Source organism: Meles meles, chromosome 4 (genome assembly GCF_922984935.1).
Source record: "Meles meles chromosome 4, mMelMel3.1 paternal haplotype, whole genome shotgun sequence".
NCBI lineage: Eukaryota > Metazoa > Chordata > Mammalia > Carnivora > Mustelidae > Meles > Meles meles.
This window is the reverse complement of record NC_060069.1, coordinates 161,166,284-161,192,162: the sequence shown is the minus strand read 5'-3', so window position 1 is coordinate 161,192,162 and position 25,879 is coordinate 161,166,284. Positions and strand designations below refer to the sequence as shown.

Genomic DNA, 25,879 nt, shown 5'->3' with positions numbered 1-25,879 from the left:
TCTTCCCTCCCCGATGCCCAGAAGTGTTCTTGACTTGTAGTCAAATGACAGGTTTGGCAGGCAGATAGCATCTGGGTAGGCCACTCGGCACAGTCTGTCCTGTCTCCGGCCACCGCTGTCGCCACACTGGGGGAGGTGGCGTGAGTGGGTGTCCGGCCCTGCCACCAGCCCTGCCGGAGTTTCTCTTTGTCGTCCTCGAGCTCCGTTCCCAGTGACTCCCACTAATCCCCGATTAGGGTTGACCCTCCGAGCCTGCTCTCCTGTGGAGAGCAAAAGCTTAGTGGCGCTCGCCGCCCGCCTCTGCCCTGCCCTGGGAGACGGGACCTCCTCCCAAATGAAGCCCTGCTCCGGCCTTGAATTTTAAGACTGGAAGGACCCCGAAACTCCTGTACAAACATCTGTTGTCGCATTCCCCTGTGGATGGCAAGTTCAACGTTGAGACCAAATGCTGCCTTCATTGAGACACAGCAGGAAGGGCTGAGAGGGCGCGGTTGTTGAACCTGCTGTCCTAACAATGGGGCTGGCGTCTCCTGGCGCCTGACGGCCGATCGATAACGTGCGCTCTCCTTTGACCCTGGCTGACCATTGACCCTGGCAGTGTAGGCTGCCTGGGTCAGACGGGCCGCTGGGGCTCCAGCCCTCACCGCAGAAGCCTTTGTAAACTAGACAGGGTGGTGACGTGGGGAGGGATGAGGGGAAACCGTTGCTGCTGTGCCGGCCGGTCAGGCGGACGTCAGGTGTGCCAGGAGCCCAGGCGAGCTGCCCGGAGAGCTTCGAGAAAATCTGCACACTCCCCGACTGCCCGTCCGGACACGGTAGGTTGGCAGAACGCAGGGAGCATGCCGTGGTCTTCACACGCTCCCCAGCTAGCTTCTCACCCGTGAGAAGCCCCTAGGTGCACACCTGTCCCTCAGCCAGCCACCTGTCAAGCAGGGTCCCTCCCGCCCTGTGACGTCTCTGCTTTGGTGTCAGGGACACGGAATTCCCGTTGACCTGGTGGCCGGTTCAGACACGGAGAACGGAGCGTTCCCAGGGCTGCCCCAGTCACCAGCCTGGACGTGCCCCTTCCTTCTGGGAACGTCTGTGAAGTGGTTTGTGGTGATCGTCGGTTACCGCAGCCATGGTGTCCCCCCCGACACCTACCTGGAAGGCTCTGGAAGCCAGGGTGCTTGTGGACAGGTGGCCCCTCCCAGCGCTGACGCTGCTGGGCCACCTGTGGGGAGCAGTAGCCACAGGGCGAGGGCCGTGGCCTGTGGCTGGCGCTTTGGACCCGTCTGGAAACGGCCCGCCCCGCTCTGCTGAGGCCCTCAGTTAGGAGGGTCACCAGAGCTATTTGTTGCTTTAGTCATTCGCCCGAGGATTTTTTCAGAGGAATGTTCTCAATGCAAATGACCAAGACCGTGGGACCATTTGTGGTCTTCGTAAAAAAAAGACGCCGTGTGAACTTAAAACGTATTATTAATAGCTCTGACTTTTAGATGAGCTTTGGCATTTTCAAAAGTAAACACAGTGACAAGACTTCACAGTTTTCCTATCTCACAGCGAGCTCTGAGTGACGCTCACAAAATCTGAGCTCCTTGAGCAGTGTCCGCGGCCACGACACGGGAGGTCAGTCGGGAAGAGCGTGAAGGTGACATTGGGTCAGGGCTGTGGACCTGCCCCACCCCCGACCCATAGCCTTTCTGCTGCTCAAACATTCAGGGCTCTCTCCCGTGTGGGGCCTGCGCCTGGATCATTCCTTTCGTCTTGAGCACTTAATTAACCTTCCTCCTTCTTTGACTTCTGTAAACCTTCTGGTCTCAGTGCAGAGTCCCCCCCCCCCCCCCATCCTCCCATCCGAGAGGATGCTGTCCCCCAGCCCCCGGCCACCTGTTCTGGTCCCCGCACCTTGTGTCCTCATCAGCTCCAGGGATTGGGGGCCAGCCCAGAGCCCCGTCTGTCCAGGTGCAGCCTCCTCAGTGCCCAGTGCAAGGCTGGCTCGGAGCCGGCGGTGGCCAGGGGCTGAATGACAGGCCCTGGCAGGAACTTGTCACCAGACGGGGAGGAATGGTGGCGATGTGGATCACCCCGTCTGGACACAGGCCTTCCCTGCTTGGGAGCCGGCCAAGCCTGGGCATGAGGAGCTGTTTAAGGTGCTTGGTTTTTCCCTTCTAAAGAATCAACAGTCAAGGAGGCTCCCTGATGACTTTGCAAATTGCCCATATGAAAACCCGGGACTCGGCTCCATGCCCTTGCCCATTCTCCCAAAGAGACAGGAATTGAGGGGAAGGAAGAGTGGGTGTAGTGTTAACGTCGACGAAAATGCAGCCAAAGCTAACTTCCATTCCCATCGGCGGGGTCGTGGGTTGCCGAGGAGGGAGGGGACTTCTCAGACGCAGCTCACAGCTCGGAAGAGCAGCGTTGGCACCGCTGCCGCTGGAAGGCAGCTCTGGGGCTGTGTGACCTTGCGCCCTGACCTCTCTGGGCTTCATCTGCAGAAAGACGGTGCCTTTGGGATCAGTCTGGAAAACCGAATCTGCTGGGAGGGCGTTGAGGTCTTGGGGGGGAGGGGTATTAGCAAGTACCAATAAAGGTGGGCTGTTTTCTTGTAAAGTCTCCCTTAAAAAAAAAAAAAAGAAAAGAAAAAGCAACTTGAAAAAACCTTTTTATTTTTTATTGCTTTTAGATACATAGAAAAGTTGCAAAAATAATTCAGAGTTTCCATACATTCCTCACCCAGCCTCACATAACCGCAGCCAAGAAATGAACATCGGCCCGATGTTACCATAAAATTAACATGGGCACAATGTTACCATAATTCCCAGCACGGTGATATTAACAACGTGGCGATATGAGAAACTAACAGCTGGCGCAAAGCCTTGCAGCTGGAGGCCTGACTTGAAGTTCGCCTGGTCTACCAGTGTCCTTGTATCCTTCCCGGATCCCGTCAGGTCCGCGGGGCACCGAGCTGTGGCTTCTCCCAGTCCTGCGAAGTCTGTCATTGCTCCCTAGTCTTTCCTTGTGTTTCACGACCTTGACAGCTTGGAAGAGGACCGAATGTTATTTTGCCAAATGTCCCTCAATTTGGTGTTTTCACAGGGTCAGACTGTGGTTATACACACCACAGAAATGATGTGCCGTGTTAACGTCCCGTAGCCTGGGCTTTGTGACATCAGCGCAGTCATGGCAGGGGCATTGGCCTTGATCCCCTGGTGAGGGTGGTGTCTGCCGGGTTTTCTTCCGTATACCTGTGTCTCTTCTTCTGTCCTCTCCTTGGTGGTGAACAGCTCTCCTGGGGAGCTCCTTCGAGACTATTACAAATCTGTTACTCGTCAGTCTTCTGCTGACTGATTTTGGCCCCATCGTGGATCTGGTCTGCTGGAGGATGGTTCTGTTTCCTTCTCTCCCACATGGATTCCTTGTAATTCTCCTTCGAGAAAGAGCTACCACTTCTCTTCCCTGCCCTGATGACTTGCAACCGTGTGGACTCTCGGGATTTATTTTATTCTGCGGTTTATAATCTGACGCCACGGCCACTTGCGTGGTTGGCGGACTTGCTCTCGTGCCGGCCGGTAGGGCCTTTCATGGTAGCCTCCTGTGTTCTGCCTTCAAGATACACAAACAGACATCGACTGAGCACTTCTCTTCTTCATGATCCCACAAGATGTTTGTTCTGGACGCATCTAGTATTTTTCATTTTCCGCTCTTCCTGCCCGGGTTCAGCCACTTCATGGAGCAGCGCTGATGCCTTTTACTGGAGAAGTGTTTGGAGGCCAGTGTCTGGGCATCCGACGTGCTCATTACTGTCAGGGTCTCATGGCTTCTAGACCCTTCTGGTGGACAGACGTAGGAGGCATGGCTGTGTCTGCCAGCAGCTCACAGGCTCGTTTCTGTTGTTCTGTCCCTTTCTGTCTGTCTGGAGGCTGATGCCTCATGTTCTGGTTCAGCAACAGAATTCCGTCCACTTGCCTCTCCTCATTTGTATCCTCCCTCTCCAAGAGGCAGGCGTCTGGTCCTTCCTGTCTCTGACATGCTGACTTATTTGGTCAGTTCTCTTAAACACATACAGCAGTTTCTGCCTTGCTAACCTGCTCCCCTGTGAGACACAGGCTGGCGGACCAGGGTACACGTTTATGTAGTCAGGATGTCGTCCTCCAGAGCTCCTCCGGTTAGATCTGTGTTTTCCCACCCTTCGAGGGGGGTGATGGCCTCATGGGTAATGTGCTTAGTTTCATTTGTTTGTATTTCTTCGGGGGTTCCTCCCATGTCCTGATTTTTTTTTAATCCATTTTTTTTAATCCAATGATTTGGGATGGTGCGTTTGTCGTCCACAATGTTTCTCCGTGCGGATCTGGTCCACTGGGCCGTCTGTGTGTCCACGCACCTGTTCTGCACAGGGGGTGATGGAAGTTCCGCGGTCTGTGTCGGGGGGAGGGCTCATCCTCCTCTCCTTGTGGTTTTCTTTTCTTGGTGCTTTCCCAGCGACTGTGCCCGTGACGTCCTGCTCTGGGCTAACGTGCAGTGGCATCTGCCTGGACAGAGTGTGACTGGGTAGCAGCACAGGCTTGTGTCCCATCTGAGCCCTGGGCTTCCTGCAACCCAAGGACCGGGCCCTTTGGAAGGGACCCAGGGAAACTCTGGGTCTTTATTTTAATTTAAAAATTCATTTCCGGGGCACCTGGGTGGCTCAGTGGGTTAAGCCTCTGCCTTCGGCTCAGGTCATGATCTCAGGGTCCTGGGATTGAGCCCCACATCGAGCTCTCTGCTCAGCAGGGAGCCTGCTTCCTCCTCTCTCTGCCTGCCTCTCTGCCTACTTGTGATCTCTGTCAAATAAATAAATAAAATCTTTAAAAAAATAAAATAAAAATTCATTTCGTCGGGCGCCCACTCCTTGACGTCCGGTGTCTCCCCAGAATCTTTTCTGGGTTTTAGCCTAGAAGGTGTCAGAGGGAGGAGAGTCGAGAGTGTATCCACCCATCCCCGGGGGCGGGTGCTTGAGGCCTGCCCCACCCCCAGCCGCTCCTCCAGGCAGCCCAGGCCACTGCGACCACCCCTGCCTGCCCCTGCCCTGCACAGCCTCCCACCCTTTCCCTCCCCGAGCCCGCAGCTCGCCCCCGCCCCTGGCTGCCGCTCACGCTGCTCCAACCGGGGACAGTGTGTGTGCCACAGGCCCGACAGTGACCTCATCCCTCTTGAGAAGTAGATTTAACTCCTCCCTGATGATTTTTGGGGGTGACATAGATGTTAGAACTGGGCGCGGTTGGCCGCGTGTCAGTGACAATGTTCAGGCTCTTTGCGGTTCACGCGGGGTCGTCGGGAATCCTTAAGAAATAGCCCCAGGGTGACTCCACGGCTTGCCCGAAGAGCTTTGGTGCCATTTCGTACCATTTTATTCTCCTGCCCTCGATCGTGGCTTGTAGTTGCCGAGCAGACCCAGGAGACCTTGGGTGGCGGGAGCCCAACAGCCCTGAAGGTCTGTGAAGCCGGGGCTCGGGAACCCGCTCCTGGGGCACAGCCAGCAGCTGGTGGATCTTTAGGGGCGGTGGCTGGCCCCCGGGGGGGTTCCCGCCCACTTACCACTTGGGTGGGGGGAGGGGAAGGGGGTGCACCATGTGGAGCGGGGAGAGGTGACTCTAAAACCAGAGAGAGAGCCGGCTTTTGGCCGAAGAAGCAGAGGACAGAGCCCTTGACCTTGCTGGGCTCGGCCAGATAGCGGGCTGGACCCGCAGAGCCACACCCAGCACCCAGCACCCAGCACCAGCACCCTTGTAAACGTGAGCTCTCAGAACCCCCGCTGCGGTCTTTAGGGACACATCTCCGGTTTAGTCATGTGCTCCTTGCTTCTGACCCACTCTGGTAACCGATCCCTGCCACGGGTGCGTTATGTCGTGTGCAGGTTCTCGGGCACGGGGACGTCGCGCCATGTGAGCCCGGCTGCTGCTGGAGGCAGAGAGTTAACCGGAAGGGGTCAGATTCCCGGTTCCCAGGTTTCCAGAACTTTCTCCCCAGTATATAATCATGCTGGCGTGCCCTCACCATGCCTTTCCTTCTGTTCTAGGGCCCGCTGCTCCTGTCCTTCGAGGAGGACCCGCTCCAGCCGCCCCTGGAGCTGGCAGTGCAGGGCGTCTCCAGCCTGGCCAGGTCCGCCCAGGAGAAGGTGAGCTGGACGCGGTCGCCCCCAGGGCCATTCCCCGCCCAGGAAGCGAATTTAAAGCTGAGTTGGGGAAAACGGGGAGGTTATTCTGTTTTGGGATTATTGAAAATGTGGACACCTTAAAAACCTGAAAAGAACCCCAAAAAACGAAAAACAAAATGAAGGGTGGTCTGTAGCTGGTGGATGGGTAAATAAAACGCGGTAGGTCCACACGCTGGGACGGCATTTGGCCTTGAGAAGGAAGGAGAGGCCGGCACAAGCCGCGTGCACGGGCCTTGAAGACTCAGCGCGGAGTGGGAGAGGCCGGTCCGGTCGCAGAAGGCGCGTCTTTGAGTGGCTTCGTTCACGTGGCCTGTCCAGGGTGGCTACGTTGATAGAGACAGGAAGGAGATTCTGGGTCACCCGGCCCTGGGGTGGGGGGGCTGCTGAGGGACTGCCCGCGGGGGGTTTGACTTTGGGGGGTGATGATAAGATTCTCAGAGTCGTGGATGATGGTTGTCTAAGTCGGAAATGTGTTAACAGCCATTGACTTGGGGGCATTTGGGCGGCCCAGTGTGTTAAGGGTCCGACTCTCGATTTCAGCTCAGGTCATGCTCTCAGGGTCCTGGGATCGAGCCCCGCTTCGGGCTCTGTGCTCAGCAGGGACTCTGCTTGAGTTTCTCTCTCTCTCCCTCTGCTCACTCGCTCTCTCTCTCCCACAAATAAACAGATAAATCTTAAAGAAAAAAACACTGAATTATACAGTTTAAATGGGCAAATTAAGTGATACGTGAATTGTGTCCCCAGAAATGCATATATTTGTGTGTATGTGTGTATATATATGACACTGGGTTGTTTTTGGAGCTTTTATCAGAGAGAGAGAGAGAATGAGCAGTGTGGAGGGGCAGAGGGAGAGGGAGAAGCAGGCTCCCCGCTGAGCAGAGAGCCCGATGCGGGGCTCGATCCCAGGACCCTGAGATCATGACCTGAGCCGAAGGCAGAGGCTCTAAGCCACTGAGCCACCCAGGTGTCCCTGACGCCTAGATCCGAACCATCCTGATGCCATGTGGAGCTTGTTTTAGAGTCTGTGGTTATTCACAGGCTGGGATTACTTATTGGAGTGGTCAAATACTGTAAATAATTTATAGGATTTTTTTTTTTAATGGAAAGTATCTATAAAAACCCCTAAGAAGCTTCCTCTGAAATACAAGGCTTGCCCTTGTATCTGTCTCCATTTTGCTGTTGGGTCCCACACGGGCCTTTTAGCAGATGGGGCGGGGAGGGGAGAGAGGCACCAGCTCGACCCCGCTGGAGACAGAGTGCTCCCGCCTCGATCCCCGCCCCACGAACTCTGCTCCTTGTCCCCGCTAGCGTAGCGTTGGCCGCTCTGGTTCCTTCACCTGAACTACAGCTCAGGGCCCTGGCGGGACCAGAGCTTCTGTCTTCATCGGGTGGACAGTGGTGCTGCCCTGTCTTTCCCAGCAGAGCAGTGAGGCTGCCGTGAACTCGCCCGCTTACTGTCCCCGCCTCCTCAGGCACGAGCCGGGGAGTGGATGGGAGAGTGGATCGGAGGCAGCCGTGGGCCCGGCGGCCTGGGAGCGCTCTCCTTCCCCACCCCCTTGCCGATGCTGGAGCCTCGTGCTGTGTTATTCCTCTAACAAGCGTGGGGAAGTCTCCGGAAGGTATTGCGGTACAAGAGACCCTAGACTGGTATAGCTCAGGATGCCGAGACCAGCAGGTTGCATTAGGGCTGGACGGGGCTGGGCCAGCAGGTGGCCGGGGCTTCTACGATACTGGGGTGCTGAGGGCAGTTGGCTCCCCGCCCCCCCGGCCTGGGAAGTGCCTCTGGGCGCAGCGAGCCCCCTCTCTCTTACTGACCGATCGGGACCGAGTCCGCTGTGGTGGGCACTTGCTGTTTGGTGTTTCTGACTCTGCCCGGGTTTCCGAGGTCCGGAGGTGTAGATAGGGGAGCTGACAGGTAGACGGAGGAAGGGGCCGTTTTTCAAGGTCTTGATATTTTGCGCCAGGAAAGCAACTTTAAGTAGGGGCTGGTGAAATCGCGTCTGTCTGAAGACAATTAGAGAAGCGGCGCTCGCTGACTCAGAAGTTGAACATGAGGCCGCCGTCTGCCCCGCCTCCTGCACGGAGCGTCCTTCCTCCACTTCCCCCCTGCCCCCCCACCCTGAAGGGACCCCTGCCGCGGCCCATGGCGGATGCTCGAGCTCCTTATGTCCCGCAGACAAATGGCACAGCGCACGTGGGGCGTGTTTCGTTTTACCAGTTTCTTCATTGTTCTTGACTTTTATGTCTCCTTGGCCAAATGGGAAATGGGGGCTTGTCATTGCCTTGTCCCGGCTGTGGGTCGTGGTGTCCCCGTCGGGTGTGAGTCCCCTGCCCCCCCGCCCGGGGGTGTGGGAGAGCAGGTCCCGGGGGATCGTGTTGGTGAGTGCCACTGTTGCTTCCCAGCCCGTGGCCTCTGCACACCCACAGCTCCTGAGAAGTTGGGTGTAGGACGCCCCCAAGTCCGTGGGTCCCGCCACAGACTTCTCCACTCACGGCTGGGCGTCCTGGCTGAGCACGGCACGTGTGAACGTATTATTTCCTGAAGGGATCAACCCGGGTGAATCAGAGTTTCTCTTGCAATGTGTCCCCGGGCGGGTGTGTGTTAACGTCTGTGGGCATCAGAGGAGGGGACACGCGCCGCGGGATCTCTCTACTGTTGCTCTAGGACCTCGTGTTCTGGAACCGCTGTGTTGGGCAGGATGCTTCCAGCAACCGGGTCCCCCTCCTCCTCCTCTTAGGATGTAACCACCAGCCCTGCCCGGGTTTCAGGCACATCGAACCCTCTCTCCACTCTGTCGTGTGGTGCTCTGCAGAGTGCCGGAGGAGGGGAAATCTGTAACTGCACCCGGCCCAGCAGCAAAGGTTGTAAAGAAACACAGATGCATGGTTTCGAGGACGTCCTTTCCCTTCCCCAGCGCGCTCCGTACCGTCAGCCTCTATCTGTCTCTTGTGCCCGACTCAGCCCTGACAAGGGACGTGTGACGGGCACTTGAGCTAATGACAGGGACGGGCCCGACCATGGGGCTGGAGTGCACAGCGACGTCCTCTAGGTGGGAATGGGGATCCCGGTCCCCCTTCGCGCTCACCCTCCTGACTCGCATTCTGTCTCGAGTCTCCCCGCGGGGCTGCCCTGCCCTCCGAGTGCCTGTACTTGACCTTCTCCTGCCACCCCTGGAGACCGCGTGCGCCTAGTCATGGTCTTGGCAGACATGTGATCGCTCAGCGGCCCCCTCCCCACGTCCTCCTCTGATCGCTCAGCGACCCCCACCCCACGTCCTCCTCTGATCGCTCAGCGACCCCCACCCCACGTCCTCCTCTGATCGCTCAGCCACCCCCACCCCCACATCCTGCCTGGAGAGCAAGGTCCTGGTCGCTTGGGGCAGCGTGAGGTGCCAGAGCCCATGATGGGGGCCGGACACCCGGCCTGCCCAGCCGTGGCTCGGTCAGAGCACCGTGGACTTGGGGCGCTCGGTCAGCCCCAGGGCGGCTTCTCCTCCAGCGCTCCTTCCCAACTTGCTGGACTGGACGCCCACTGGGGGTTCACGAACTCCGATCTGTCCTGACACCGACCCCCCAGAGGCAGCGCAGGCCCCGCAGGCTGAGGGCACAGCCCCACACAACTGCCCCCCACCTCGGATGCCAGCCCAGAGGCTGGGCCCCCTGGTGTTCAGACCCACCGGCTGTAATGTCAGGGGGTTGCCGCCCCTGCTCAGGTTTGATAATTTGCTGGGACAACTCAAGGAACTCAGGAAAACAGCTTATTTCCTATTACTGGTTCGTGATGCAGGAAACAAGTCAAGAACAGGCCGGTGGGAGGGAGGCTTCGGGCGGGATGTGGGGGAGGGGCCCGGAGCTACGGGCACCTCCTTGCATAGACCATCCCAGGAACTCTGCAAATAGCCATTGCTTCTTGTTGTTTTTTTAAAAAGATTTTATTTATTTATTTGACAGACAGCGATCACAAGTCGGCAGAGAGGCAGGCAGAGAGAGAGGAGGAAGCAGGCTCCCTGCTGAGCAGAGAGCCCGATGTGGGGCTCGATCCCAGGACCCTGGGACCATGACCTGAGCCGAGGACAAGAGGCTTAACCCACGGAGCCATTCAGGCGCCCCTGCTTGGGGGGTTTTATGGTGCTTTCATGGCCCAGGTTGGGCAAATCACTGGCCTTCGGTGGTTGAACTCAATCTCCAGTCCCTCTCCCCTCCCTGGAGGCCAGGGGTGGGCCTGAGAGTTCCAAATGCCCGCCCCCCACCCCACATCATGGCTGGAGTTGGGGGTAACCAGCCCCCATCCTGAAGCATACACAGCCCCCAACCACGAGTCATCTCCTGAGCACACAGAAAACCCTCTGATCCTTTGGGCGATCCTCTGGTGTTAGGAGCCGTGAACCAGGTGCTGGGGACGAAGCCCCATTACTGACCCCAAGCCGGTGTTGTGGGTCATGGATTTTCCTGCGGGGAGTCTGTGCTTGGCCCGCAGGACATCCTCTCGGGCAGAGACCGGACGCATCCCTGCCACGTGGCCTCCATGTTTGTGGGCACAGCTGGCCCAGGCGGGAGGCGGACCCAGGAATTCCCAGCGCGACACTGTGTACTGAAGCGGTCACCTCTGTGCTTCTCTCCTGTGCCTTCTCTTCCAGTCGCAACCTGCTCTGAATGGATTCCTTCCTCCCAGACTGTAATTACCCTCTTACACAAGAGCAGCGAGTTTCTACCCACGTTCTCTTTCCGCACGTCCCGGGAGAGGCTCGCTGCGGAACATCTGACCCGGAAAAGGCAGGCCTTCGTCTTGTGTCCCAGTTGGCCTGAGAGCGAGCCCTTGCTCCATAGGGCGTCCCAGGAGCCCAATCACGGCATGGCCGTGGGTTCAGAAACTGCACGCTTGGTTGCAAGGAGCGCTTGGGGGCTCACCCCGTCTGAATCAGGGTTTGGGGGTTGCGCTGGGACCCCCGCTGAGAAGGCCGTGCATTTCCTTTAGGGAGCGCGGTGTGTCTCCTTGGACACGGCGTTGCTTCGGAAAGCTTGCCGCTGGAAACGGGGCCTGCCTGGCGCACTGGAGACGGGGAATGATGTTGGGTTTCTCGGGGGAAGGCCAGGTGTCCTGGGAAAAGTGGTCATTATCTCCGTCTATAGTTCCTCTGCTACGTAAAGAGAGGCTTCTCATGGTATAACGATCATCCGCAGGTCACAGTTTTAAACACACGTAATAACCCACCCTGCACCGAGAAGGGCCCTGCTGGGAAGCCAGGGAGACACTGGCTGGATCTGGGCATGTCTGGGCATTTCCCTCTCCCTCGGAGCCGGAGGCTGGGTGTCTGTGCAGCGTGTGTCCCTCCCTGGCACGGCTGTGGGGAGAACGAGGGCCTGCCCGGGCCTCAGCTCTGGTGCTGTTGGGTGCAGGCCGCCGCGGGCTCTGTCTCTTCTCATCCGTGTTCACCATACAAGCATCACGCCCATCATACAGACGGAGAGACTGAGGCGAACAGAGGCCCAGACCTCAGCCGGCCCCCTTGGTTTGCAAGGGTCACCTGATTCCAGGTCGCCTGTGTTTGTCTCTCTAGTTGCAAAGGGGATGCTCATTTGACTTTTTTTTTTCTTTGCATGACTTGAAATTCCAGGTGTCCCATTAGCCTGGTATTTATTAAAATGCTAACAGGTTGTGAAATTGTTTTGTACCAGGGTCTTTCCGGAGGCAGTGGGCGGTTTCTCATTGGAGGCCCTGCCCTCTGAGACCCAGGAGCGATGCCTGTCTGGGTTGCTGGACTGAATTCCGGGCTGAGTCAGCCATGGGGTGCAGCCTGACGTCGCCCGGAGAAGACAGGGTAAAGGACCCATAGACAAGCTGGAGTTTTGTGTGTCGGGCTACGAGGCAGTAGCGTTCGGGGGTGGGTGTGACAGTGACGGGGACCCCATGCCCGGAGCACTAAGAGGCAGCCTGGAGAAGACCCCATTCCCTCCTGCCTTCAGTTTAAAGGAAATGTCCCGTATGTGCCTTTCATACATAGGGTTGATGGAAGAGAACGCCTCGTTCACAGACCTTTGAGCCCGGAATGCCGGCCGTAAACCGCATTCCCCGGTAGCCATCCCCCTTGGGAGAGCAGCTTTACTGGAAACACTTCTTGTTCATTTCAGGTGTCCCAACGAGAGGGGGGTTGGGGAGTGCTGCCGCGGTGGGATGCCGGAGCCCGTGTGGTCCATGGCGTGTCCCGAGGTACCGTAAAGCAGCGCATCGACCCAGCGTTCCTGGGTTGGGCTGCGCCACCGTCTTTTTCCTAGTATTTTTCATCTCTCCCGGGGCCAATAGGATTAACTTCATAGATGTTCGGATCGCATCTAGCTGTAATGCATTTTACCTTTGAAACTGAGTCTTGGGGCGCCTGGGTGGCTCATTCGGTTAAGTTTTGACTCTTGATTTTGGCTCAGGTTGTAATCTCAGGGTCATGAGATCGAGCCCTGCGTCAGGCTCCGTGGTCATCACGGAGTCTGCTCAAGGTTCTGTCTCCCACTGCCTCTCCCCCTGCCCACACTCTCTAAACAAACACGCAAACAAATAAAATATTTTTTAAATTAACATACAATGTATTATTTGCTTCAGGGGTGCAGGTCTGTGAATCATCAACCACCCAATCCTTCTCCCCACCCCCAGCAAACTTCAGTTTGTTTCCTGAGATTATGGGTCTCTTATGGTTTGTCTCCCTCCTGATTCCATCTTGTTTCATTTTTTCCCTCCCTGCCCCCCCACGACCTCCCACTCTGCCTCTCTACTTCCTCATATCAGGGAGATCATATGATAGTTGTCTTTCTCTGATTGACTTACTTCACTCAGCATAATACCCTCTAGTTCCATCCACGTCGTTGCAAATGGCAAGATTCCATTTCTTTTGATGGCTGCATAGTATTCCATTGTGTATATATACCACATCTTCGTTATCCATTCATCTGTTGATGGACATCTAGGTTCTTTCCATAGTTTGGCTATTGTAGACATTGCTGCTATAAACATTCGGGTACACATGCCCCTTCGGATCACTGCGTTTGTATCTTTAGGGTAAATACCCAGTAGTGCAATTGCTGGGTCATAGGGTAGCTCTATTTTCAACATTTTGAGGAACCTCCATGCTGTTTTCCAGAGTGGTTGCACCAGCTTGCATTCCCACCAACAGCGTAGGAGGGTTCCCCTTGTTCCGCATCCTCGCCAGCATCTGTCATTTCCTGACTTTCAGCCATTCTGACCGGTGTGAGGTGGGCTCTCACTGTGGTTTTGACAGACACACAAAATCTTTGAAAACAAGTTGCATTTCTGTTCCGGAGTAGAAAGGATCGTTCGCATCAGCTTGGTGCTGTCTTCAAGAACGTTTACAGCGGCCAGTCTAGACAGCAGTGTCGGGAGCACAGATGACACCTTCCCTGTCACTTCGGAGTTCTTCCCTCGGGCTGTTACAAAGCATGGTCACAGGGAGAGAGACTCGGTGACCTCAGCCCTTCCGATGCGTTTTCGTGGCTGTGTTCCTAGTTCTTTTGGGGACAGAAGTAATTAAATGATTTCCAGGTCTCTAGAGGTTTCCAAGAGAAGAAGTTGCTGAGTCAGCCGTCCAAGAAGCTGACTTGAAAAGGAACATGGAAGGAGTGCGGCGAGACTGAAGACTCTCCAGGCCTTTCTCTGGCAAGCGTTAGCCAAACTCAGCGCTGCCTAGGACGGACGGACGCTCGTTCTTTGGCCCCAAGTCTAAACAAAGGGCTACAGTTTCAAGATAAGACCGACTTGCGTGGCTGTGTGACTGCTGGAGCTTCCGTCCTGAAGCAGGAGCGAGCACAGGAACGTGACCCACGGCCCCTCTGTTCTGTCTGCACCGGTTACGATGACGGCGGCCTGTGCTCATCCTCGCATCCCCATGACCCTTCTGTCCCGGCCTTCGGTCTGGATCTGCAGGAATGGACCGGGTCTCCATCCTGGGGCCCCTCCATCCACGAAGCCCGTCCTTGGTAGACGCTCTCCTCTGTGGAGAGGAGGGCGGTGTCTCTGGGATGCACAGTTCAGCTTTCTGTGGGCGCGATTTTGAAATGGTTTATGGGACGGGAGAGTTGTCTGTTGGCTTCAGAAAAAGTATCTCCAGCGTGAAGCAGCGGCTCGTGGCTGGCTCTTTTCACGGGAGCTCCTTATGCTCCCAGATGTTGTCTTCCTGGAGTCCTGCTCTGGGCCCAGAGGTTCACATCTGTCTTGGAGAAGAGCTCAGTCCCATGGCAGTTATTCGATCCCGTTTCTACCTGACTTCGAGAATCTGGTACCTGTATCGGAGTCCCTCCACGCAAAGCCAGAGCACTGAGGGTTGAAAAGCCCTATTTAAACAGCTCTGCGTGATGGGGATGGTCCGGGGAGCTACCGTGAAAGCCTCAGAAGGGACCCTGAGAAACACCAGTGTGTGTGGGACGGGGTGGGGAGACTCTGGGTTATGAGCAGGGTCTGTCCCTGTTGGCCGGGTTTAGGCAGACGTCAGCCCTGGACATCCTGGTCCCTTGGGAGGGCCGGCCAGCTGGAAGGGTCTGCTGCGCTTTGCCTCGGGGCCCCCACCTTCTGCGGCTCCAAGTGGGGTCCCCGTTCACTGGGGTCGAGAGAATTTAATCCCCCTTGTGGATAACACCTTAATGCAGCTAAAAGAAGATTACTTATTTTTAAAGCCTTTCCATTTTGTTCTTGTCCATTTGACAAATGAAGCATTATTATTCCCAGGGTGGCAGGGCCAGCGGCCGGCCAGGACGAGGCTCGGTGCGGTCATTGTCCTTAACGGGCTCCGAGCCACAGCGCCAGCCGCGTTTCGCGGGGCGGAGCTGCGACGCCGGGGAAGCCCCAGACAGCTGTTGAGGCGGACTCCTCCCGCTGAATGCTGCGGGGAGACCGAGGATGGTCTGCCTGTGTGGCCGGTTCTACGGCCCCAGGGGCTGGGAAGGCCCTCCAGCGGCTCTCCGTGACAGGACATTGGGACCCATAAATGCTCTGTCTTTAGTGCTCCACTTCCATGCTTGAGGGACCTGACTGGGGGCTGCGGCCATCAGAGTCTTGCACCGTAGAAGTTTTAAAGCCTTTAAGTCTAAACCTGCTAGTTTATTTATTTGTGCTTAATCATGGGCTCAGGCCGCTCGGTATCCGGGGATGGGGTCGGGGGCAGCTTTGTGCGGAACCGGATACAACGAAAACCACCTCCTTCTTGCTCGAGAGCCCTGACGGAGCCCTGGGATTTTATACATATTGTGAAAATTCGAATCAGCGTGTAGAGACAGAAGGTTCCAGAGACCTAACGGGAACCCGGCAGTCACCCTCTGGTGTTTTTCCCAGAGCCGTGCGAGGCCCGGGCCGTCGAGACGGGGACAGCGAACGCACTCCGTGTCATGTCCCTTGTGTTTGTAACTCATCTGGCACGAAAATACGTTCCTCCAAAGAGGACTGTTTATAGAGCATTTATTTTTAAAATGAATAGACGACATTTCTTATACAAACATTTTTTTGTTCCAACCTTTTGTGAACTCGGGAGAGGCAGTAACGTGATGAAGATATGTAAACTCGCGCACGGAGCTCGAGCTTCTGCACGACCTTGCCAGGCCCGGGGATGCGAGTGCGGGGTGGTTTCTGCCAGGGCCGAGAGCAGGCGATGCCCTCCCTTCTCAGTCTGTGCCATAGAGAGCCTTCGATGGGGTTGGGGGGGGATGCTGGGGACGGACGCTGGGGGGATGCAGGGAGGGCCCAGCATCCGGCTCCGGTCTCCTCAGGAGGGGCAGAGGGGCCGGGTGGTGGTGGGAGGCTCTGGACGGGGCCGTTGCGGGTGGGAAGGAAGGAGTTCGCTGGAGATGAGAAGGAAGAAGGGGGCAGATGTCCTAGCCTGAACTTGGGGAAACAGCAGGCCGGATGAAGGAACTATTTGGATAATCTTTCCACTTGGTATTTTATTTTAGATTCTGATAAATCCACCAGAGAATTAAAGAATTTTCTTTTCCCTCCCAAGTGACAGCCGGCAGCATTCCCTTGGGAAGGTGGGGGTCCCTCCTGCCTTCCGCTCCTCCCTCCTGATGACTTGGCCCTGGCCTGGCACGCTGGCCACCTGCCGGGTGTCCCCCACTGCGCCCTCCCTCCCAGCCAGTGCGCACCTGGCACCTGGCTCCCCATCATCCCCAGCGACCGCTCGCCTTCTGCGAGGGCAGGGGTGACCCCGCATTCTAGAAGTTCCTCTCCTGTAGAGGGGTCCCGGGGCAGAAACTTGATATTTCTGTTTGGTAACTGCTCTCTCTGAAATGCTTTTTATCGGGAATGTGGCCTGGTTTATTCCTGGTGTAATTACTTCTCTTTGTCTTATAGGTCCTTAAGCCGACTCACCTTATAATGCTATTTTTGTTAAGGCTGTATTATTTCCTGAGTGTTTAATATTTTATATGGTCTTTGAATTATCCCCACATCTTGGGAAACCACAATAGGTTGAAAATTATCTAGATGGAAACAATTTATGGTGTTCCAAGGATATTTTTAAGTTTTTTTGCTTACAACATCTATCACTTGTTTTCTTTCTAAGCCTCCTTTTCAGAGAGAGGAGACGGTAATGGCTTTTACAGCATAGGGACGTGGAAACGTCTGGGGAATTTTAAGTGAGAGAAACGGAACACAGTATCCAGAGAAACTTTTTATGTGGAAAGAAAATAACAACTAGGTTTGGGCAAAACAGAGTTTCGCTCTTGAGAAATGCGTCGGGAAGGGCAGATCTGGAATGTGGTTTCCAGTTTTCAGACGATTCCGTAACGGAAAAGGTGCGGATGTGGGTACTTACCCGGTTTGGGACTCTGGCGTCTCGTCCTTGCTAACTTTACAGGTCCCGATTATTTTATTCCTTGACATCGAGGGGTATTTGGCACAAATTCTCCTTTCTGTCCTGTCTCCTCCAGGTCGTGTCTTGTCACGTGGTGGGCGAGGCCATTCAGTTCCTGGTCCGCGCGGGGTCCCCGTCCCCCGAAGACGCGGAGCACCAGCTGTATTGTGTGCGGCTCTCCCCGTTCCATCTGCAGGTGAGTCTGGGAGATCGAGCGGGTCCCGGGGAGACCGTAAACCTCGTAAACCCATAGGGTAAGGCTGGTGTGATCGCAGGGCCTCATTTATCTCGTAGGTTTCAGACTGTAAGCTTCTATCTTATACGGGTAGAAATAAAGCGTGGGTTATGGATGCGCACGGACCGTACACACACACGCACACATGTGTATGCACACCCACATACGTGTTCCACACAGGTGTGTGTGGGTGGAGGCGGGAGCCCAGCGTGGGAGGCGCCTGTCGGCGGGTTCTCCCGCAGCCTTCGCTTGCTGTGTGTCTCTGTCACGTGTGGGTGATTCTGTCCTATGTCATACTATTCCCTTATAAAGTTTGTCCCGGTGATCTGTGTCCGAACGCTCCCACGATGGTCACCATTTCTCAGCAATAATGTATTTTTTCTTAGATATGATGCTATAGGATAGTGTAAATATAACTTTTAAAAAACCACGTATTTATTTTAGAGAGAGTGTGTGCGAGAGCGTGGGGGGGGCAGGAGCAGAAGGAGGGGGAGAGGCAGACTCCCCGCTGAGCGTGGAACCCGATGCGGGGCTCGATCCCGTGACCCTGAGACCATGACCTGAGCCGAGATCAAGAGTCGGACGCTCGGTGCACTGAGCCGGGCTGGTGCCCCCAACATGACCTTTCTGTGCCCTGGGAAGCCAGAACGCTCCCTTGGGTTGCTTTGTGATGCTACTTGCTTCATCGCGGTTTTCTGGAAGCGATTCTCTGCCTCTCCGAGGGGCGCTCGTCTGTGTGCTACGCCACATTGTGACGATCTCCGTAGTCATTGCACAGAGACACGTCTAATCATCATGACAGGCTACGAGGGTGATTCCTGGACGCGGAACCATCCGGCAGCTGAGTGCCTCCCATGAAGCGGGGTCTGTGAAGTCCCATTCAGCTGCAAATTTCTGGGTCTGTTTTAGGGGTCACCATGGCTTCGGCCTGTGTTTCCCCTTCCTCTGTGCCCGAGCTTGGCTGCTCGTTCGGGGCATGAGCCAAGTCGCACGGCCCCCTCAACCACAGGGGAAGAGGATGTCCTGTGTGCTTTTCTTACACAGGCGTGGTTATGAAGAGCCGGGGCCAGCCAGGTTTTCTGGCCACCTACGTGGCTTTTCTCTGCAAGCCAGCCCTGTGGAACCCCCTCACTGACCCTCCCCTCCTGACACTCGAGGAGGGTGTCACTTCACGCACCCCTGAGATGCACATACCCTCCCGCTCCCCCGAACATTCTGGACAGCGTCATTGCAAAATAATTCCAAAGTCCGGGATACGCATCGCCGACACGCGATGGCTGTTGCGGGACAGAGTGAGTCCGGCGAGACCCATTAACCTCCGCGGAGGACACGGAGTTTCCTGGATGCTGTTTCATGCAGCTCAGAGACAAGTAACGTGATCGCATCTTCGATCTCTTAACACAGCTGGAAACCGCTCTGTGGATTCCCTCTCAAAGGCAGGCAGCTGCTGGAGGGAGCTGTCATCCAGGCCCCAGGCAGGAGACACTCCTGTCGCTCTGTTGGCCTTCAGATAAAAGGTGCAGAAGGGCCCCGCCCCGCCTGGCGTTTGTCTCGTCTGTCTCACTGCCCCAGGACCTGCCCCGGGCTGGTGTACCTTCCTGGGAGTCAGCCAGGGTTCTGCTGGCGAAGGCCTCCTGGTCCTACCGGGATGCAAGCCTGAGCTGACGGCCCAAGGGTGGCTAGTACCATGGAAAGTGGCTCTTTCCTCCTTTGCTGAGGGTGGGGAGGGGGACCGAGGGGGAGAGCTGGGGTCCATGCTCAGGAAAGAGTCTCGGGTTGAAGGACAGAGGGAGGGGTATTCGTCTGCTGCGGCTGCTGAAACAGAGCCTGCAAACTCAGCTTAAAACCTAGATGTGGGGGCCTCCGGGGGACCCAGTGGGTTGAGTGTCCGACTCTCTGTTCCGGCTCAGCTGGTGATCTCAGGCTCATGAGGTCGAGCCCCGTGTTGGGCTCCACGCTCGGCTCCGAGTCTGCTTGGGATTCTCTCTCTCTCTCTCTGCCCCCACCCCCCCGGGCATGCTCTCTCTCTCTCTTTTCTAAAAAAAAAAAAAATAAATCTTTTTTTAAAGAAAACCCACATAAATGGAGCCACTCTGGAGGCCCGCTGTCCAGCGCAGGCTCATACTGGCGGGCCGTCTTGCTGTCTGGAAGCTCTGGGAGGATCTGCTTCCTTGCTCATTGGGCTATCAGCGTGACTCTGTTCCTTGGGACTGCAGGACTGAGGGCCTGTGTTCTTGCCGGCGGTCAGCCGAGGGCTATTAGCTGCCACCTCGTTCCGGAGCTCCTGGCATCCTCCCTCTGTCTTCGTGCCCCTCTCGCTGGCCTGCTGTCCTGACGTCTTCTTCTCTCAGGGCTCGCTGGGATGAGCCAGCATTATCTCTTCGTTCAACGGTCCTTTCTGCAAAGTCCCCTTTGCTGTACCTGGTCCTGTTATCACCAGTTCCGAGAATCTGGGTGTGGTGGGGGGGCTTGACGCTGCCTCCTTGCGGGGGTCCCATCCGACGGGTTGTTGCAAGAGCCGAGAGTCCACTTGGAGGCCGTGCATCGGCGCAGGCAAGGGAGGACGAGGACACCCGTGCTGGGGCACAACGCTCGGGGCCTGTGGGAGGGAGGGGTTGGGCTACGCCTCCCCCTTCTCACCTGATCCTCCCTCTCCGCCTGCCTTGGGATCAGCCCGGGACAGAGTGCAAAGCGCAGAGAATTACTCATGTAATTACAGAATCAGTAACGCAGAATTTTCATGACACCCGGCCCTCAGCGGCCGACGCTGAGAACCCTCCAAGCGGCAGGTTGAGGCCGCAGAAGGTGCTGGCGGGGGGGGGGGGGCGCGAAGGGGAGCCCCAGGGAGTTTAGAGCTTTCCTCACCGTTGCAAAAGGCAAGGGGAGGCCAAGCAGGCGTCTCGGAAAATAAACAAGCACGCACGCGTGCACACAGGCGCGCAGACACGTGCGGACGTGTGAGGTTTCGCTGGCCGCGTAGCTCTCCGGTAACTGTTTTGCAGCTGGAGCTGCACATGAAGGAGAAGCGGGAGGACATCCAGATCCAGTGGTCCTTCGTCAGCGCTCCGGACGCGGCCGTCACGGTGCAGCCCAGAGCAGTGCTGGAGGTCAGTCCGGGCGTTTCTATGACCCCCCCCCCGCCCCCTCCGTTGGTGTACGTGAGAACGCATGTGCGTGGTGACCCCCTGATCTGGGGAACAGAGGCTCAGCCCGGCGCCCCTCCGATGCCGGCGGGCTTCTCCCCTCCTCCCGGATCGTGGGGCTGTGCTGACGGGGCAGGGGGGAGACGGCTTTGCTGGATCTAACGCCGGCCCTCAGCCCTGCCACACCTGCCATCTCCTGGGGACTTCAGAAGATTCTGGGCCTGCCCCTGTCCCCCCACACCAAACCCTGGAGTTGTTTCTAGCACGGCTGTGCAGTGCAGGCTGAGAACCGGTGACGTCTGTCGCCGCAGCGTTCCTCAGGCTGTCGTGCCTGACATCAGACGCTTTCTGCTTCCCCGAGGCACTCCCGGGACAGCTCCGGTCGTGGCTGTGGGCTGGGTCCCGGGGGCAGGCGTGTCTCTCCCCCCACCTAAAATTCAGTGCGTGTAGAATCGGAAGGCAATCTCTCTGCTTCCCAGGGTCCTAGGTGTTGGAGGGAATGAATTTGGAAGCAGGGAGTGGGCGTACGAAGTCACCCCTGGGTCACTTTCAGGGGCTGGAAAGATCATGCGAGATCACGTCTGCCAGAGGCCCCGGTGACTGCTGGTTCCTTTGCAGGGTGGGGTTGTGACGCCGGTTGTCCGCCGTCTTAGCGCTGTTTCAGACTCTCGTTCAACCACAGAGAGATCCCCAACTGCTAAGTACAGGACTGTGAGCCTCCGTCCGTCCACACTGTCACTTCCGTGCCGTGACATGAAGGCATGCAGTTCCTTCTTGGACTGGAAATCCCCCAAACGGCACACCTCACAACTGTCGCTTTGCCCAGCCACCGGGTCCCACTGGGGGCTCCGACTGTCCCGTCCTGTCCTGTCTTCCCTTCCCTTCCCTCCCACGGCTGCCTCTCGCAGTCCCCGCGGCACCGTGGTCAGGCCGGCGGAGCGCATGGAACGTTCTATGGCGGACTGTCCCGGCACTGAGGCCAACATGCACCTGCCTTTGGGTCGGGCCGCGCCCCGCCGAGGCAGGCAGACCCCCGCGTGTAGGACTCCTTGAGTTCATTCTTCCTCTGTGTGCTTGGGGGACCCCGGAGTGCCCCGGTGCCTGCCCGCACTCACGCTCAGGTTTTGTCCCCCATCTTTGTAAATTTACACGTATTGAAAATGTAAACCGTTTACACGGTTCAGACGTCAAAATTGCGGGAAACCTTCGATTCAGACGAGCAGTCTATACCTGTCCCTCCCGCCCCATTCACCCCTGCACACGGTAACTTGGTCATTCATTAGCTTGTGTTCCTCTGTTCCCGGGTTTTTTTTGCAAAAACGAGCTTATGCACCCCCCCACCCCCCACCCCACCCCCCGCCATTCTCACCCGAACCGTGGCGGTGGCCTGTCGTGCCGCTGTCTGCAGCTTGTCCCAGCATCCCGAGGGCTTCTCCAACCGTCACGCGCTCCTCCCGTGAATGAGAAGTGAGGCTCTAAGTGTGGCGCTAAGCCAGCCCCCCGGGAGCTGGTCTGGCCCGTGGGCGCAGGACCTGAGCCTCCGGCCCCCTGAGGATGTGACGGCTGGGGGGCAGGGGTCTGGCTCATCGGGGGAGGAGCTGGGACATCCGAGCACCCACCGCTCATCATCACCCTGATTTCCTCCTCCACGAAGGGACAGGAAATCCTGGGGGTTAAAAAAAGACTTGAGTGTGTGGACAAAACGAGGTCTGTCACGCGAGGGAGTATTTTCAGCCATTAAAAAAACAAAGAACGAGGCTCTGACAGTTCCTGCAACACGAAGGAACCCCAGGAAGGTCCCACGGACGGAGAGAAGCCCAACACTAGACGAGCTCCGGAGCTCATGACCTGGAGATCTCCCCAGCCGGCAAATCCTACAGGGGCGGGTGGGGACTGTTGGTGGGGAGGGGCAGGGCGGGAGAGGGGAGGGGGAGGGGGGCAGGGAGTGATTGTTGGTGGGTGAGAGATGGCATAAGGGATAACTGCTGAATCACACTGAAATGCATATTTTATTTTATTTTTTAATATACTTTTAAAAATATTTTATTTATTTATTTGACAGACAGAGATCACAAGTAGGCAGAGAGGCAGGCAGAGAGAGAGGAGGAAGGAGGCTCCCCGCGGAGCAGAGAACCCGATGCGGGACTCGATCCCAGGACCCTGGGATCATGACCTGAGCTGAAGGCAGAGGCTTAACCCACTGAGCCACCCAGGTGCCCCTTTAAGATGGTTTTTATGTGAATTTAGGTGAATTTCACCTCCATTAGGAAAGGGACAGGGGTGTCAAGGACTTATTGAAGAGAAAGACGACAACGCGGCGGTTTTACGGGCCGACCCTGCAGCCCTAATGCCTGGGTTTGACTCGGCTCTTCCACTCGTGAGCTGTGTGACCCTCCACGAGTTAATTGACGTCTCTGTGTGCTAGTTTCCTCATCGGTAAAATGAGGATACGGATAGTAGAGGTGGTTGTGACGATTAAATTAGTTAATACGTGCAAATACGTAGCTTTGAGCCTGACCTGTCCTCGGAGTGATGGAGGGATTAGCTGTTATCGTTATCAGAGTTTCTGGCAGGGAGTAGCTGCTCAGTAATGGACTGAGTGGGATAAGTTCGCTGTAACAGGGCCTGGCCAGCCAGCCCTCCGCAGGCCAACCTTCGAGATCCCTCCAGCCTCACAAGGCGGGAGGTTTTCCGTAGGTCTCTGGTCTGGGTGGGAGTCCCTGCGAGCAGCTCTCCTGTCCCCCGAGCAGGCTGGGGATGTGGGAGCCTCCCACGAGGGCATCTACACTGGACGGTGGACTGTCCCTCCCGCCGCCCCCGTGACCACACCACAATCGATGTATCTGTTTAGTTCTCGATGGATACTTAGGTGGTTTCCAGTGTGGGGCTTCATGAATGGTGGTGCTGGGAACATTCCAGAACCCAGGAATGTTTGCCTTTCTGTCGGGGATTAATTATCATAGCTTTACCGAGTTGACATCCGGTCACATAAACCGTCCAGCTTTGTGCCTCCACAACCTTATCTTTCTTGTTGGGCCCTTTCATTTACTTGAATACTTTTTAGTTTCAATAAAAAAGAAATCACCCAATGTCATGCGAGAAAGAAGACACATCCGTCTGAAAGTTTCCACACAGAAGCAGCGACACCTTTGTGTATTTCACGAGCTCGATTGTTGTCATTTTGAAAATACGGAGCAGGAGTTGCTTTTTTTTTTTTAAGATTTTATTTATTTATTTGACAGACAGAGATCACAAGTGGGCAGAGAGGCAGGCAGAGACAGAGGGTAAGCAGGCTCCCCGCTGAGCAGAGAGCCCGATGCGGGGCTCGATCCCAGGACCCCGAGATCATGACCTGAGCTGAAGGCAGAGGCTTAACCCTCTGAGCCACGTAGGCGCCCCTACTTCTGTGGTCAATAAGGAGGACCCCGTCTCCCAGAAAAGAACAAGCAGGTCACCTGCGGGGATCTGACCTCCCAGAGCCCGGCACTCCCCTCCCCCACCCCGCGTGCTCAGTCCCTGGGATGCAGCGAGGACGGCCAGCGTCTGCCCCCCTGTTGCACAGTGCCCGGTCAGGAGGTGATCTGAGGATGTCCCCCTCTTTTGGCAGGACCGGGGGACAGAGACCAAGGCTGTGTCTGAAACTCTCAAGGACATCTTGAAGCACCTGGTTGGGGCTGCGTCTCCGTCGGTGGTTCTGAGCACCAAGCCCGTGGATGCGAGGGAAATTCAGGTGAGCAGCAGAGGGTGGTGCCTCACGGCCCGTTAGGGCTCCCGGTCCCCCTCCTGCAGGGGGGTCTGCGTGACAAATCCCCCCCCCCGTGGTAGGGTGGGAATGCCTGGCTGCTTGCTGGGCGACCATGGCCTGTGGATCGTGACGCGCTGTGAGTTCAGGGCAGGGGTTCCGAGACCCCGTGGGATGGGAGGTGTCTGGGCTGCTCTGCACGCTCCAACCTTAATTAGCCCTGACCCCATGCCTTTCCAGAGCTGGAACTTGACTTTCCACTGTCCACTCGGGGCCTATGGCCTCAGAGCTCGTCCTCCCAGGACCGAGGCATCTGGGAAAGCTAATTAGCCATGAGAGCTGTTGTTCCGGCCGGCAGGCTAGCAGGCATGAGAGCCACGGAGAACTGGTATCTCCACTCGAGTCTAAAGGCAGGGAAAAAACTGACACCCCAGCGTGAAGCCAGTCAGGCTTGAGGAACCCCCTTTTTCAGGAGAGGGGTCAGCCTCTTCTAGCGGACCTTCAACTGATTAGGGAGGGCCATCACTTTCACTGGACGCCCCCCCCCCCCCCACACACACAACTGGGTCTTTTGATTTAAATGCTAACCTCACGCAAAAACAGCCTCACGGAAACACCCAGGACAACGTTTGAACAGATACCTGTGCGTCCCCGTGGCCCTGTCGTGTCGACACATACAATTAACCATCACACATAGACAACTGGAATATTTCCTCTCCACCCCCGACACGTGAATGCTCTGGCCCCCGTGCTCATGGGCTTGGATCCTAAGGACTTCTGCCGTGACTTCTTGCAGCTCACAGTTGGCAAGGTCCTGGTTCACAGTAGTGGTTTCTAAATGGTGACCTTGAGACGTTGGTAAGCTTGCCCCCCAGAGAAACATCCGAGGTCAGATCAGTGCCCAGGAGCCCTTCCTGGAAGGCTCTGTGTGTGTCTCTGAGAAGCCTTCCTAGGAGTCCCAGGCCTTGGTACTTAAGGGACCCCCACACCACGCTTTTTTAAAGATTTTACTTAAAGAGTAAGAGAGAAGAAGGTGGGGGGAGAGAGAGAATCCGAAGCAGACCCCCCCACTGAACGCACAGCCCGATGGGGGCTCGATGCCGCGAATGCAAGGTCAGAACCTAGACCAAAACCGAGAGTCACATACTTGACTGACCGGGTCCCCCGGGCGCCCTGGGACCCCTCGTAACGAGCACTCGCAGCCGTGAGAGAAGGCAGGAAGCCAGTCTGGGAAACGGTTTAAGGCGAGGCCCTCTGGGTTAAAGGAGCCTTTTCTCCGTTGGAAATGCCTTGATGCCATCTGAGGACACGATGGACGCCTCTGTCGCCGCTGCAGTCCGTCACCCGGATGACACTTAGACACCCCCCACCTGGGGGGCGGACTTGCCGGGTGGCCCTCACCGGGGTGTGTGTGTGTCAGGCGGGCGTCCCGCTCGGAGCCGGTGGGCCGTGGGCACCTGCAGCCTGGAGCGGGCATCCCCTCTCGCACCAGCAGCTGGCGTGGGGCAGCGGACCCAAGGCGAGCTTTGCTTCCGGGCTGCACTCACAGCCAGCTTCCGGGGGGCCCTCTCTGGCTGAGCGCCCCGCCGCGTCCCTCGGGTTATTTGGGTGCAAAAGACTCCCAGGCGGGGGCGGAGGCTATGGTGGGTTTGGACCCTCCCTTCCCCCGAGAATGGACAACTGTCACGCAGCCCACCACAGGGTCAGCCCCCATCCCCGGCAGATCTTCCCCGAAGACGC

The 25,879-nt window shown here is 56.8% G+C and overlaps 1 protein-coding gene across 1 annotated transcript in view; it reads left to right on the top strand.

The window, feature by feature from the left end:
* C2CD2 (C2 calcium dependent domain containing 2) overlaps window positions 1–25,879 on the top strand; it is a 54,413-nt gene that overhangs the window by 3,300 nt on the left and 25,234 nt on the right. Inside the window, exons 3-6 of the mRNA XM_046003718.1 lie at window positions 6,038–6,136; window positions 17,096–17,215; window positions 20,257–20,361; window positions 24,005–24,127. Of these exons, the coding sequence (XP_045859674.1) occupies window positions 6,038–6,136; window positions 17,096–17,215; window positions 20,257–20,361; window positions 24,005–24,127 (447 nt within the window). The remainder of the gene's footprint in view (window positions 1–6,037; window positions 6,137–17,095; window positions 17,216–20,256; window positions 20,362–24,004; window positions 24,128–25,879) is intronic.